Source organism: Cimex lectularius, unplaced genomic scaffold (assembly GCF_000648675.2).
Source record: "Cimex lectularius strain Harlan isolate CLEC.00 unplaced genomic scaffold, Clec_2.1 scaffold92, whole genome shotgun sequence".
Taxonomy (NCBI): Eukaryota; Metazoa; Arthropoda; class Insecta; order Hemiptera; family Cimicidae; genus Cimex; species Cimex lectularius.
In genome coordinates this window covers 1,165,265-1,176,931 of record NW_019942502.1, presented here as the reverse complement: position 1 = coordinate 1,176,931, position 11,667 = coordinate 1,165,265, and the positions used below count along the sequence as shown (strand labels likewise).

Genomic DNA, 11,667 nt, shown 5'->3' with positions numbered 1-11,667 from the left:
TAAAAATATGTTGATGGAACCATTTATTAGTACAATAGTTATTTTATAAGCAACATATACTATATGAATATAGATAAAATAAAAACTATAGATAATATAAATCCACACCCATTAATAGAAAATAAATCAATCATATAATAAAAATAATGTTTTATTTATTAATTAAAAAAAAATAGATTTTAAATTGTTTTTTAAATTTTGTATATTAAAATCAATGTTTTTAAAATAAACTAAAAATCTAACATTAATTCTAATTATTTAAATTATTTTAATAAATTCTATTATAATATAATAAATTCTAATAATTTAAATCATTAATTAATTTTTTATTCAATTCACCAACTTAATTTAAAATTAACAATACGACGTGGCATTGACAGACTCCCCTTGAACTTTAAGCGATGGAAAATTTTTGTCCTGATCAGCCATCTGGACTCGGTTCGTTCGGCACAAGTCAGACCCTAGCTGCCTGCTTTTGATGTTCTTTTGTAAAGTGGAGCTGCTGTTGCTTTATAGCTTGCTTGACAATCGTGAAGATAGATGGGGAAAAACGCTGACCCCTGGCACTCGTCAACATCGATACACGCCCAGTCAAATTACCCCATGACAGATCTTCGGGTAAAGTCATGCACACGTCTTTTACAAGACCTCCTTCAACATTGATATCGATGTGGACGGTTCCACAACCAACGTTGTGATCCTGGCTGACAGTAAATTTCGGAGTCTTTCCAAATCTCCATTCCCAGGTGCGCAAATTGTTCTTAATTTCATCAATACCTTTAAAAAATTATTGTTCACTATAGAATTCGGTTTATTAATATAATAAGAAATAAGATAATATTTAATTACCAGGGAACCAATCGTGACTTGGATTGACCAATTGAAAACCGTTCTGTTTTTGCACCTGATTCCAACCACCGTCCTGCTGTGTCAAGGCAGTAGTCCTCAGGTACTGCCATCCGACTTCCGCCACTAACTTTTGCACTGTTATTCCTGAGTGGAGTTCTTTGAGATTTACGGTCGGCGATGGCGCACTTTTTGTAGCAGTACTACCACTGATGGACATTTCCTAACAGATAAAGAAATTTTGTTTGAACATATTCTTTTCTTTCAAACCACATTTGTCTAATTTGTTGTTGTCTTACTTCATTTTGAACAAGTGATGATTTTAAAAGTTTCTTATCAACATCTACTAAAAGCGTGCAGTGATGGTATGTGTTGAGCCTTCCGATTCTTGAAGCAGTACCAGAAATCTGAAAAAAGTAAGAAAAATCATTTTGGCCTTTTTAACCATCTATCTTGGACAGACACACTGAAGATGTCAAAATATATCTGACAAACCAACTCAGTGAGGATAGGCTGACCAAAATGGTCAGTAATGACCAGATTTGTAAGATGGTCTTTCTCAAATGTTTGAAAGTAATGGACAATATTTGTTTTGCGATTTTTCCTCCTGAGGTTTAGAAGATGAGGTTATTTGATCGTTACCGATCATTTTGATCTACATATCCTCCGAGTTACTGAAGATGGCAAAATGCCAAAACGCATCTGAGAGACCCAGTGAAGCGAGGCAGACCAAAATGATCTGTAGGGACCAAAATTTTTTCTCTTGTAGTCTGTGGGTGGTAAACTTGTAATTTGGTGATTACAGATCATTTTTGTCAGTGGACGCATTAAAGATAGCAAAATGCTGAAAAAACATCTGACACACCGAGCCAAGGCAGGCAGAACAAAATAATCAGTAACAACTAAATTTCAAGTTCATCACCAAATACCAAATTTTTAAAATAATCTTTTTCAAATATTTGAAAGTGCAGGGCAGTAATTTTTTTCTTTTATTTTTTATTTTGGTTTACAAGGAAATGAGCCTTTAATTTGGTCATTACTGATCATTTTGGTCTGCCTAACCTGGACAGTAAGACATATTGAAGATGGCGAAATGACAACAAGCAGGTGTAGCAGATAAAAATAATAAACAACCAAATTTCAGTCCATCACCAAAGACCATATTTTTAAGATAGTATTTTTCAAATCTTTGAATGTGTTGAACAATAGGTTTTTCTTTTTTGTGTTGTGCAAGGTGACAACCTGTCATTTGGTCATTACTGACCATTTTGGTCAACTAACCCTCAGCAGTTACAGGCAGATTGAATATGGCGAAATACCAATCAACACATCTGACCAACTAAGCGATTATACACAGACCTAAATGATCAATAACAGACAAATGTTTAAGAAGATATTTTTGTTAAATATTTGAGTATGTAGCACTACAATCCATTTTGGTCTGTGAATCCTCGCTGGTTTGGTCTGTCAGACATTGCCATCTTCATTGTTTGGTTACATATATAAGCTAGGCTTGCACTGACGACAGAACTGACACAAATCACAAACCCATTGACGAAAATAACAAGGATAGACAAACCAAAATAATCGATAACGACCAAATTACGTGCTCATCAACGTGCAGACCACAGGAAAATCACAAAAAAAAAATATTGACCAAAACTTTCAAATATTTTTAAAAAACTGCCTTAAAATTTCTAACTAAATATGTTATTAATATTAATATAGCTTGTACAGTTGTGATGAATTTATTATAATCATGAAAAGTCAGCATTGAATTTATTAATCTCTTATCTTAATTTTATCTATTTCAGATTAAACGATTATCTAATCAACAGTGATGATTTTTTTTTGTTATTCATATTTATTGCAAATATAATGACTACAACTTGACCTGTTTGTCAGTCCCTAAACTTTCCAAATTATCTTATAATTTTCTTTGGGAAAAGCATGTTTGACCCAATTTTTAAAAATTTAAACACTTTTTGACTATAAATTGTCTTCTTGCAGAAGAATATAATGTTTTTATGTTAAAGAAATTAAATAAGCAAATTTTGCAAAAGTACAAAATTTTACAATATTAAATTCACTAATTTCGTGGACCGCTTGACCAATTAATATATTATAATTAATTAAGGTTTTTAGTTGAGATAAAAAAGTCAATGGCACAAGCGGGATTTGAACCCACGACCTTCGGCTTGATACGCCGCTGCTCTACCACTGAAAAATGACAAAAAGGAGGGAAAATTCAAAAGGTGCGGTTGAGATGGGAAGTTGGTGTCCGAGTGGATCGAGGTCACGATAGCTCAAGTGGTAGAGCAGCGGCGTATCATTCCGAAGATCATGGGTTCGAATCCCGCTCGTGCCATTGACTTTTTTATCTCAACTAAAAACCTTAATTAATTATAATTTTACAATATATCGATGGGGAGAATTTTTATATTCAAACAATTTATAATACCTCGAGTTTGTCAAATGTTTAACCGTGAATATATTTGGTTGAATAATCAGCAAAAAAACTTTTGCGCCAATGCTACATAGTTATAATTGTTGAAGAGGGAAATATTCTGATGCAATATTATGCACTTTTATTTGGCCATGCCAAAACAAAACAACATGGGCAAGAAGTTTGCCTTGGATGCACAAGCCAAAAGAAAATTCCTCATCTGGCATAAACAACGTTAAATAAATCTAATGGTGTCCTTTCCGTGGTTTTTTTCTGTACAAAGTTCTGAATATAGATAGTTCCTGGATCACTGGCGCAATAAACAAAAATAAAAAAAATATTTAAATGTTTAAATTATTAATCTGGGTGGTGAAAGAATGTTGTGAATAACAGTTCAAGACGGCCTAGTTGACAACAACAAATGTTTACTGGAAGGATGATGTAATTTGATTAAAGCCTCAAGGATGTTGGCTTTCAAGGTTCTGACCGACCAAAATAAAAACAGAATCTAAAAACAAGTTCATTTCAAAATTTTCCTATGTTGTTGTTTTTATTATGCAATATTAGTTTTTAATTTTTTTTATTTAAATTGTTGGTTTAAATTAAACTAGTGAGTAATGCTTATTAATTGTATTTATTCTCTTTGTATGCAAAACAAAAATGTATCTATTTTAAAACTAGTTCAACTATCTATAACTTTTTTTTTGCAGAAGTAATTTACCAAAAAGAGAAAGTTACTAAAATTAACATGATAAAATTTGTTGGGAAATTCTGACTATTGCTTGCTTAATAGCGTCGCGTTTGGTTGGAAATGAGTTCTGAAAACAGCTTTAGCTAGGCACAACTGCTTATTATTTATAATTATGTTTTTTTATAAAGCCAAGCCCTTTTTTCTCAGTAAAAAAAAAATCCCAATAATAACAGTCCAGGAATTTGTTTGAAAGGACTTCCAATAAATAAAGTGATGAGCCTGTAATTTGATCATATTGATTTGCCTTTCCAGTTGCAGACACACTGACGATGGTGAAATGCTGAAACTCGTCTGACAGACTAATCCACTGAGGATAAACATACTAAAATGATCTATACTGACAAAATTTCAGGTTAATCAAATTTTTTGCGATATTTTATTTCTCGTGGTTTACAGGGTGATGAAATTGTATTTTGGTCTATACTGATCAATTTGGTCTGTCTATCCAGGGCTCATCTGTCAGACTAACCCAGTGAGGATAAACATACCAAAATGATCTATAATGACACAATTTCAGGTTAATCAGTTTTTTGCGATATTTTATTTCTTGTGGTTTACAGGGTGATGAGCTTATATTTTGGTCAATACTGATCAATTTGGTCTGCCTATCCAGGGCTCATCTGACAGACTAACCCAGTGAGGATAAACATACCAAAATGATCTATACTGACAAAATTTCAGGTTAATCAAATTTTTTGAGATATTTTATTTCTCGTGGTTTACAGGGTGATGAGCTTGTATTTTGGTCTATACTGATCAATTTGGTCTGTCTATCCAGGGCTCATCTGACAGACTAACCCAGTGAGGATAAACATACCAAAATGATCTATAATGACACAATTTCAGGTTAATCAGTTTTTTGCGATATTTTATTTCTCGTGGTTTACAGGGTGATGAGCTTATATTTTGGTCAATACTGATCAATTTGGTCTGCCTATCCAGGGCTCATCTGACAGACTAACCCAGTTAGGATAGAGAGACTAAAATGACCTATAATGAATAAATTTCAGGTTAAGTACCAAAGACCAAATTGTTAAGATGGTCTTTTTTAAATATTTGAAAGTGTTGGACACAATTTTTTTGTGTGATTTTTCCTCTTGTTTTTTACAGGATGATTAGCCTGTAATTTAATCGTTACTGATCATACTGGTATTCAGGACAGTTACAAACACACTGAAAATGGTAAAATACCAAAACTTCTGATAGACTAACACAATGAGGATAAATATACCAAAATGACCTATAATGACCAAATTTTAGATTAATCACATTTTTTGTGATTTTTTTATTTCTTGTGGTTTACAGGGTGATGAGCATATAATTTGGTCATTACTGACCATTTTGGTCTGCCTATCTTGGGCATTTACACACTGAAGATTGCAAACCCAGCAGGAAGGGGGTGTAGGTAGACAAAAATAATTGGTAAAAAACCAAAATTTCAGGTTCATCACCTAAGACCAAATTTTTACGATGGTCTTTTTCAAATATTTAAAATGGACATTATTATTTTTTTTCTTTATATGATTTATGGGCCGAGTTGGTCTCTTTGTTATGCTTAACTGTCTGCTGATGATGGTGAAAAACAGACTAAAACGGAGATAGACCAAAATGATTGGTAATAACCACCTGGCTCATCTCCTCATAAATCACAAGAGAAAGACTAACAAAAAAAAAAAAAAAAATTGACCGACACTTAAATATTTTAAAATCATCTTAAAAATTTGGTTTTGCGTTAATGATCTGAAATTTGGTCATTACTGATCATTTTGGTCAGCCTATCTTCGCTGAGTTTGTATATCAGACATTCAGCATTTTGCCATCTTCAGAGGTGGGTCAATTAATTGATTTACTTTCTATTTATGAGAGATAATGATGAAATTGAATCGACAATGAATCATGTAAAAAAGAGGATACATTTTCTGGCTAATTCTAACTGAAGATGGCAAAATGGTGAAATGCATACATCAAATAATAAAGTAATTTTTATTATACTATATATTTTTTTGAATATATAGGTCATGTATTTAAAAAGAAAAGGATACCTTGTAGGTGTCGTCGATTAGGATGTCTTCTTTGCTGCTTATCTCAGGTCGGAGATTCCACTCCCTCTCCAAGGTCTTTGCCAACAATACCAAGTTATTTTTCCTGTTGTATCTCTGTTTCGGTGCGAAAAAAGTGATGTTGAGGTTGCCTGGATCATGGTATACTGCACCTCCTCCCGAGTTCCTCCTTGCGAGGGAGACTCTGTTGTTTTCCAGACTGGTCAAATCCGACTCGCACCAAGGGTTCTGATGGCGTCCGATGACCACACAGGGATCGTTCCTCCAGAGGAGCATTACGTGGTGGTTCGTAAAGTCCAGGTTGTTGTACATCCAATCCTCAAGGGCGAGGTTGGTGTAGACATCGCTCGATTGAGATATAAACACAGACTTTTTGATGTCTTTCTCATCGACTTTCTCCTTCGTCGACAGGCCACAGGTCAGAGGTCTCGGGAACCCCTGACGAAGAGAAGTCACGATCTTTCCTCGAAGTGCAGATCTTACGACGCAAAATGCCATTTTTCTAAATCTTATCTTTCTGAAAATAAAAATTCACTGATTGTCTGCCAAAGTCAGGTCAGGTTTTATGCTGCCTACAAAATGAACTTTTGTACTAGAGAAAAAATGGCCCAATTAAGACAGCTAGTAGAAAAATTTTGCTGAAATCGAAGATACGGATATCATGTAATTGTGAAGATCGATGGTCTGGTGTAACCACTTCCAAGTTTGGTGCAACGTACAAGTGCGGTGTCTAAGAGCGAGACAATCACCACAATCCTTTTGCATTCCTTGTCGACCCTCCAGGATGAACACCTATAATTATTCCCTCTAGAATAAAAATGACAACGTCCAAAAACTAACCGGCAAATTTTAAAAGTTTCCTTTGATAGGACACTAGAAATTCACTAAGGATGGCCAGTAAAATGACAAAAACACGAAAACACTGCGCTGTAGTGCTATAACTCCCTTGAGAAACTGGTTTTATGGCCCCGGCCCCCACTCATAAGTGAAATTAGGTGATAAATATTTAACTGGAAGGGGTTCTACTCTACTTTTTTTTAATGGTCATCCTAGATTAGCGAATGATTAAAAGTAAAAAAAAGCTTGAAAACAAAAAATTATAGTTAAAATATATTTTCAAACATACCCATTTTATTTATAAAACTTTCCTAATAAAAATGAAAACAAACTACAGCTGCCTTAAAGAAATAACCTTCTAAAACGGATTTGCGCTCTAGAAATAACATACCTACACTAAATACTTTTCTTTCAATGACAACTCTAAACTGAAATTTTAATTTTAAATAAAACGCTCGTTTTTAATGACACAATAGCCAAAATCAGAGCACTTATTTGAATTTTAAATTAGATCTGTTTTAATTTACGTTTTGAATTTCCCTCTTTAGTTTCATTTTTCCGCCACTACGTGCAAAAAGTTCTGTTCCAGGTTACTTTAGGTGGTTACTTTTATCACAATTCCAGCCTTTTAGGAACCGACTTTGCAAAGTAATTTCAAATGGCAGCAAAAGCAGCAGCTACTAAACTTCCAGGTTGGAGGGGTAAGAGCTTATTTTCCTTTGTTATTAATATATTTTCATATTTATAATTTTCTCTGGTTAACTTGGCCCCTTTCTATTTCCAGAAACTATGAGAAGATGGGCATTCAACTTGTCTGGATACAACAAATACGGTAATTTTCCCTACAATTCATTAGTTTAGATTTAAATAATTGATAAACTATACAAACAAGTGGTTTAAAAATAGTTTTTTTAAAATAGTGCGATTGTCCTTGTTCATAAACAAAATAAGAAAAAAAAAGATCTCCAGAGTGGTCCTGGAAATGAATAAGATGACGAAGATCATTTTTAAACCTTTCAATAATGCTAATATTCTAGCCAATCATAGAGATAAATGATTTAATGCATATTATTCAATTAATTATACTTTTAATCTAAGGTCTTGGTTGAGATGAAAAAGAGTGACGAGCGGGATTCGAACCCACGACCTTTGGCTCAGCGCAGCTGCTCTAACAACTTGAGCGATAGTGACTTCAGTTGTAACAGCAGCGTATTGAGTCAAAGGTTGTGGGTTTGAATCCCGTTTGTTCATTTCAACCAAGACCTTAGATTAAAATAATTAGTATGGTAAATTGTGACTATTAAATACATATATGGATTAATCCATTTATGTAGTTTTCTTTGTCATTCTGGTGTCAGTCAAAACGACCAAAATATATCCGGCCAAGGAAGATGGCAAAATGCCAAAACATGCCTGACAGAACATCCAGTGGGGGGATAGGCAGACCAAAATTATTGGATTGACCAATATACAGAAGTAATACTATGCAGACGTCTAGTTAGACTTTTTTGTAAAGATCTGTGAGTGATGAACTGTAGTCTGTGTTTTCATTCTGGTGTCAGTGAGATGACCAAAATGCATAAAAATAGTGAATAGTAGAAAATAATAAAGAGACTTCATTGTAAGATTTCCAAACAGCCACAGATGGCGGCCAAAACATGTCTGACAGGTCAATTCAGTTTAGTGGTCTAATTGACCAAATTACTTGTTTCAATTATTCTTTTTATGTAAAGTCTGGGTTGAGATGAAAAAGTTAATGTCACGAGCGGGATTCGAACCCACGACCTTCAGCTCAATACGCCACTGCTCTCCCACTTGAGATATCGTAACTTCGATCCACTCGTACACCAACTTTCCAGCTCAACCCGACCTTTAGAATTTTCTCAAAGTCGACATTTACAGAATAATAGTTTCGACTATTAGTTAGTTTGTAAATGAAGTATATCATTTGAATTCTTTTCAATTAATTAAGGTTTTGGTTGAGATCAAAAAGTCAGGGTCACAAGCGGGATTCGAACCCACGACCTTCGGCATTCAAAAGGTGGGGTTGAGATGGGAAGTTGGTGTCCGAGTGGATCGAAGTCACGATAGCTCAAGCGGTAGCGCAACAGCAAATTTAGTCAAAGGCTGTGGGTTCGAATCCGCTCATGACTCTGACTTTTTTATCTCAACCAATACCTTACATAAAGTTTAATTAATTGAAAGAAGTTATTTGGTCAATCGGACCACGAATCTTAATGGATTAGAATAAATTATGCTCTCCAGATTTGTGGTTTTTTTTGTTTTTTTTTTCCAGAAAATTGTGATGGCTAAAATCATAAAAACTTGGTCCATTTGTGTTCAAAATATTCCTTCATTTGCGACTGATCCTTCACCATTTAGCTTATAAAGGAGCTTATATCCTCATTTATGATCGATGACAAGTACATGCATTTTACGTTCAACAATGGTTTAAATTAATCCATATTTGCTTAGTGGTTATAATTGACCATATTAATTATTCCAATTAATTATTCTTTTTATCTAAGATTATTCGGAGATCGTGAGATGCGGTCTGGTGTGACGTAGGTTTTAGAAAAACATTTTATTTTCCTGCCAACGTTTCGATCTTTATTGAGATCATCTTCAGGGCCTAGCATTTATAAAAATTGTTTAAATTATACAAATACATGTAGGATGTGAAAAAAAATGTATATAATGATAGAAAATTTTAGATTTAAAAAAAAATTAAATTTATACAATGATAGAAAATTAGAGATTGAAAAATTTTCTAGCATTGCATAAATTCATTTTTTTGTTGAATCTAAAATTTTCTAGCATTGTATAAATTCATTTTTTGTTCACATCCTACATGTATTTGTAAAATATAAACAATGTGAAAACTGGTGGGTTTGAATCCCATTTTTTCATTTCAACCAAGACCTTAGATTAAAATAATAATTACTTAAAACACTTAGTAGGGTCAATTATGACTATTAAATACATATATGGATTAAATACTATTATTAAATATTAATCCATATAAGAAGTCTGTTTATTCATTCTGGTGTCAGTCAAGACGACCAAAATATATATATTTTTTAATATTTAAAAAAAATAACAAGACTTCCAGCCTTTATCCAATGTAGTTTGATTGAACCTTTTTTTCCTTGTATGCTTAATTATTTCACCATGGATTTTCTTATTTCCTGTTTGTTGCAATGCAACCATGCTATTCATATGTATAATTCATATTTACTGAACCTGCAGGGTGATGGACATGTTACATGGTCATTACTGATCATTTTGTCTACATATTCTGAATTTTTTTTAATGCATTTTGGCTTCTCACCATCTTCAGCGGTAAGTCGATGAAGTCTTACTTTTTTTATTTGGTCCTTTTACTAAGAAATGAAAAGGTAGCCTTCACCTTGCAGTTCTTTAAAAAAAATTCTAACAATTTAATTTGTAAGATTTCTCTGACGGGGTAATGAACCTGTAATTTGGTCATTACCGATCACTTTGCCTATCCTGCAGACCACCCCAGTCAGAGGCGTTTCAGCATTATCGATAGTGTCTGAAGACCCACTATTTTTATTTATTTGGGCTAGCTGAATGTCAATAGAATGGAAAAGCAGACTAGAGTCCATCATCTCGCAGATTTTACAAAAAAAAAGTAAAACAATTGAACTGGTTAGACTTTCATTGAGGTATGTGGTGTGATGGTCGTATAGTTTGGTCGTTTCTGATCATTTTGGCCTGCTGTTTACATCTTACTGAAGCTATTTGGCTTTTCACTGTTTTCATTGTTGAGTCATCTCACAAGTTTCTCTTTTTTTATGCAGTTTACTTAAACTCATCTGACTGAGCATCCCAGCGAAGACAGGATTTTTTATCTTGGTATATACAAAGTAATATGTTTCCTTTTGCAATATTTGCTTTATTTATATAAACATACTACATCCTGCATCAACTGGTATAGTACCTGGTTTTGTCTATGATTCTTTTTTTTACTTTTTGAAAGTAACTATGCACTTAAGATAATTGGAATGTAAAACCTTACTATATTTTACATCTAAACATGCTTAAATTCCTTAAAAGTTCAATTTTTATCTGATGCATGTGATTAAAAGAAATTGTTGTTTTAGGACTTTTGTATGATGATTTACTAAGGGAGTCTGAGGATGTTCAAAAGGCTCTGAAAAGATTGCCCGATGATGTTCTTCAGAAGAGAAACTTCCGTGTGGTCCGTGCTATGCAGCTCGAACTGTGCCATGACCTTCTTCCAAAAGAGCAATGGACAAAATACGAAGAAGTTCGTATTTATCTTATTTAACTTATTTAAGTTTTACTCAATACAAAATTGATTGTTTTTCAGGATGTCAGGTACCTCTCCCCAATTGTCGAACAAGTTAGGAATGAAAGGGAGGAAATGGAAAACTGGGAGAAGGAGAATTAAATAGTTCAATGTGATTTTTCTCTGATTAGGAACGAAATTTACATTCGGTTTCTTATTGTCTACATTGTCAAATTCAATATTTGAAATGTGTAATTAGTCAGCATACAATATTAAAAATGCCATTTGTTATTTATCCTTAAATGTTTTACCAGGCTATTAAATCTTTATTGTTTAAGTGTGTAGAATGTGTTTTTGTGCCTCTGTAAATTGAACTTCTAAATTCGATACAGGGGTCAGTAAACAAACTGACCTTACATTCGGATTAAGAAGTTGTTTTGACTCGAATCAC

General features: G+C 33.4%; 3 protein-coding genes across 3 annotated transcripts; 1 reads left to right on the top strand and 2 right to left on the bottom strand.

Moving 5' to 3' along the window:
- Positions 1–305: 305 nt before the first annotated feature.
- On the bottom strand, positions 306–6,734 carry LOC106667181 (lipoyltransferase 1, mitochondrial). The gene is made up of 4 exons (XM_014394946.1): positions 6,086–6,734; positions 1,146–1,253; positions 850–1,069; positions 306–777 (listed from the first exon to the last, which is right to left on the bottom strand). Exons 1-4 carry the CDS (start codon positions 6,599–6,601, stop codon positions 455–457), a joined length of 1,167 nt encoding a protein of 388 aa, XP_014250432.1. The 5' UTR covers positions 6,602–6,734; the 3' UTR covers positions 306–454.
- LOC106667190 lies at positions 6,203–7,059 on the bottom strand. The gene has a single exon (XM_014394975.2). The coding sequence runs from the start codon at positions 6,866–6,868 to the stop codon at positions 6,725–6,727; it is 144 nt and encodes a 47-aa protein (XP_014250461.1). The 5' UTR covers positions 6,869–7,059; the 3' UTR covers positions 6,203–6,724.
- Positions 7,060–7,277: 218 nt separating this feature from the next.
- LOC106667185 (cytochrome b-c1 complex subunit 7) lies at positions 7,278–11,558 on the top strand. The gene is made up of 4 exons (XM_014394960.2): positions 7,278–7,641; positions 7,725–7,772; positions 11,068–11,234; positions 11,298–11,558. The coding sequence occupies exons 1-4, from the start codon at positions 7,599–7,601 to the stop codon at positions 11,376–11,378; spliced, it is 339 nt and encodes a 112-aa protein (XP_014250446.1). The 5' UTR covers positions 7,278–7,598; the 3' UTR covers positions 11,379–11,558.
- Positions 11,559–11,667: the final 109 nt, after the last annotated feature.

What these genes read in the sequence shown, in the direction of transcription:
- LOC106667181 (XM_014394946.1), bottom strand. Translation starts at nt 6,601, where the DNA reads ATGGCATTTTGCGTCGTAAGATCTGCACTTCGAGGAAAGATCGTGACT. An exon ending in CATCACTTGTTCAAAATGAA is followed by an intron (nt 1,070 to 1,145) that starts GTAAGACAACAA and finishes TTTATCTGTTAG; the next exon opens with GAAATGTCCATCAGTGGTAG. An exon ending in AAGTCACGATTGGTTCCCTG is followed by an intron (nt 778 to 849) that starts GTAATTAAATAT and finishes AATTTTTTAAAG; the next exon opens with GTATTGATGAAATTAAGAAC.
- LOC106667185 (XM_014394960.2), top strand. Translation starts at nt 7,599, where the DNA reads ATGGCAGCAAAAGCAGCAGCTACTAAACTTCCAGGTTGGAGGG. An exon ending in GTCTGGATACAACAAATACG is followed by an intron (nt 7,773 to 11,067) that starts GTAATTTTCCCT and finishes TTGTTGTTTTAG; the next exon opens with GACTTTTGTATGATGATTTA. An exon ending in AATGGACAAAATACGAAGAA is followed by an intron (nt 11,235 to 11,297) that starts GTTCGTATTTAT and finishes ATTGTTTTTCAG; the next exon opens with GATGTCAGGTACCTCTCCCC.
- LOC106667190 (XM_014394975.2), bottom strand. Translation starts at nt 6,868, where the DNA reads ATGCAAAAGGATTGTGGTGATTGTCTCGCTCTTAGACACCGCACTTGT.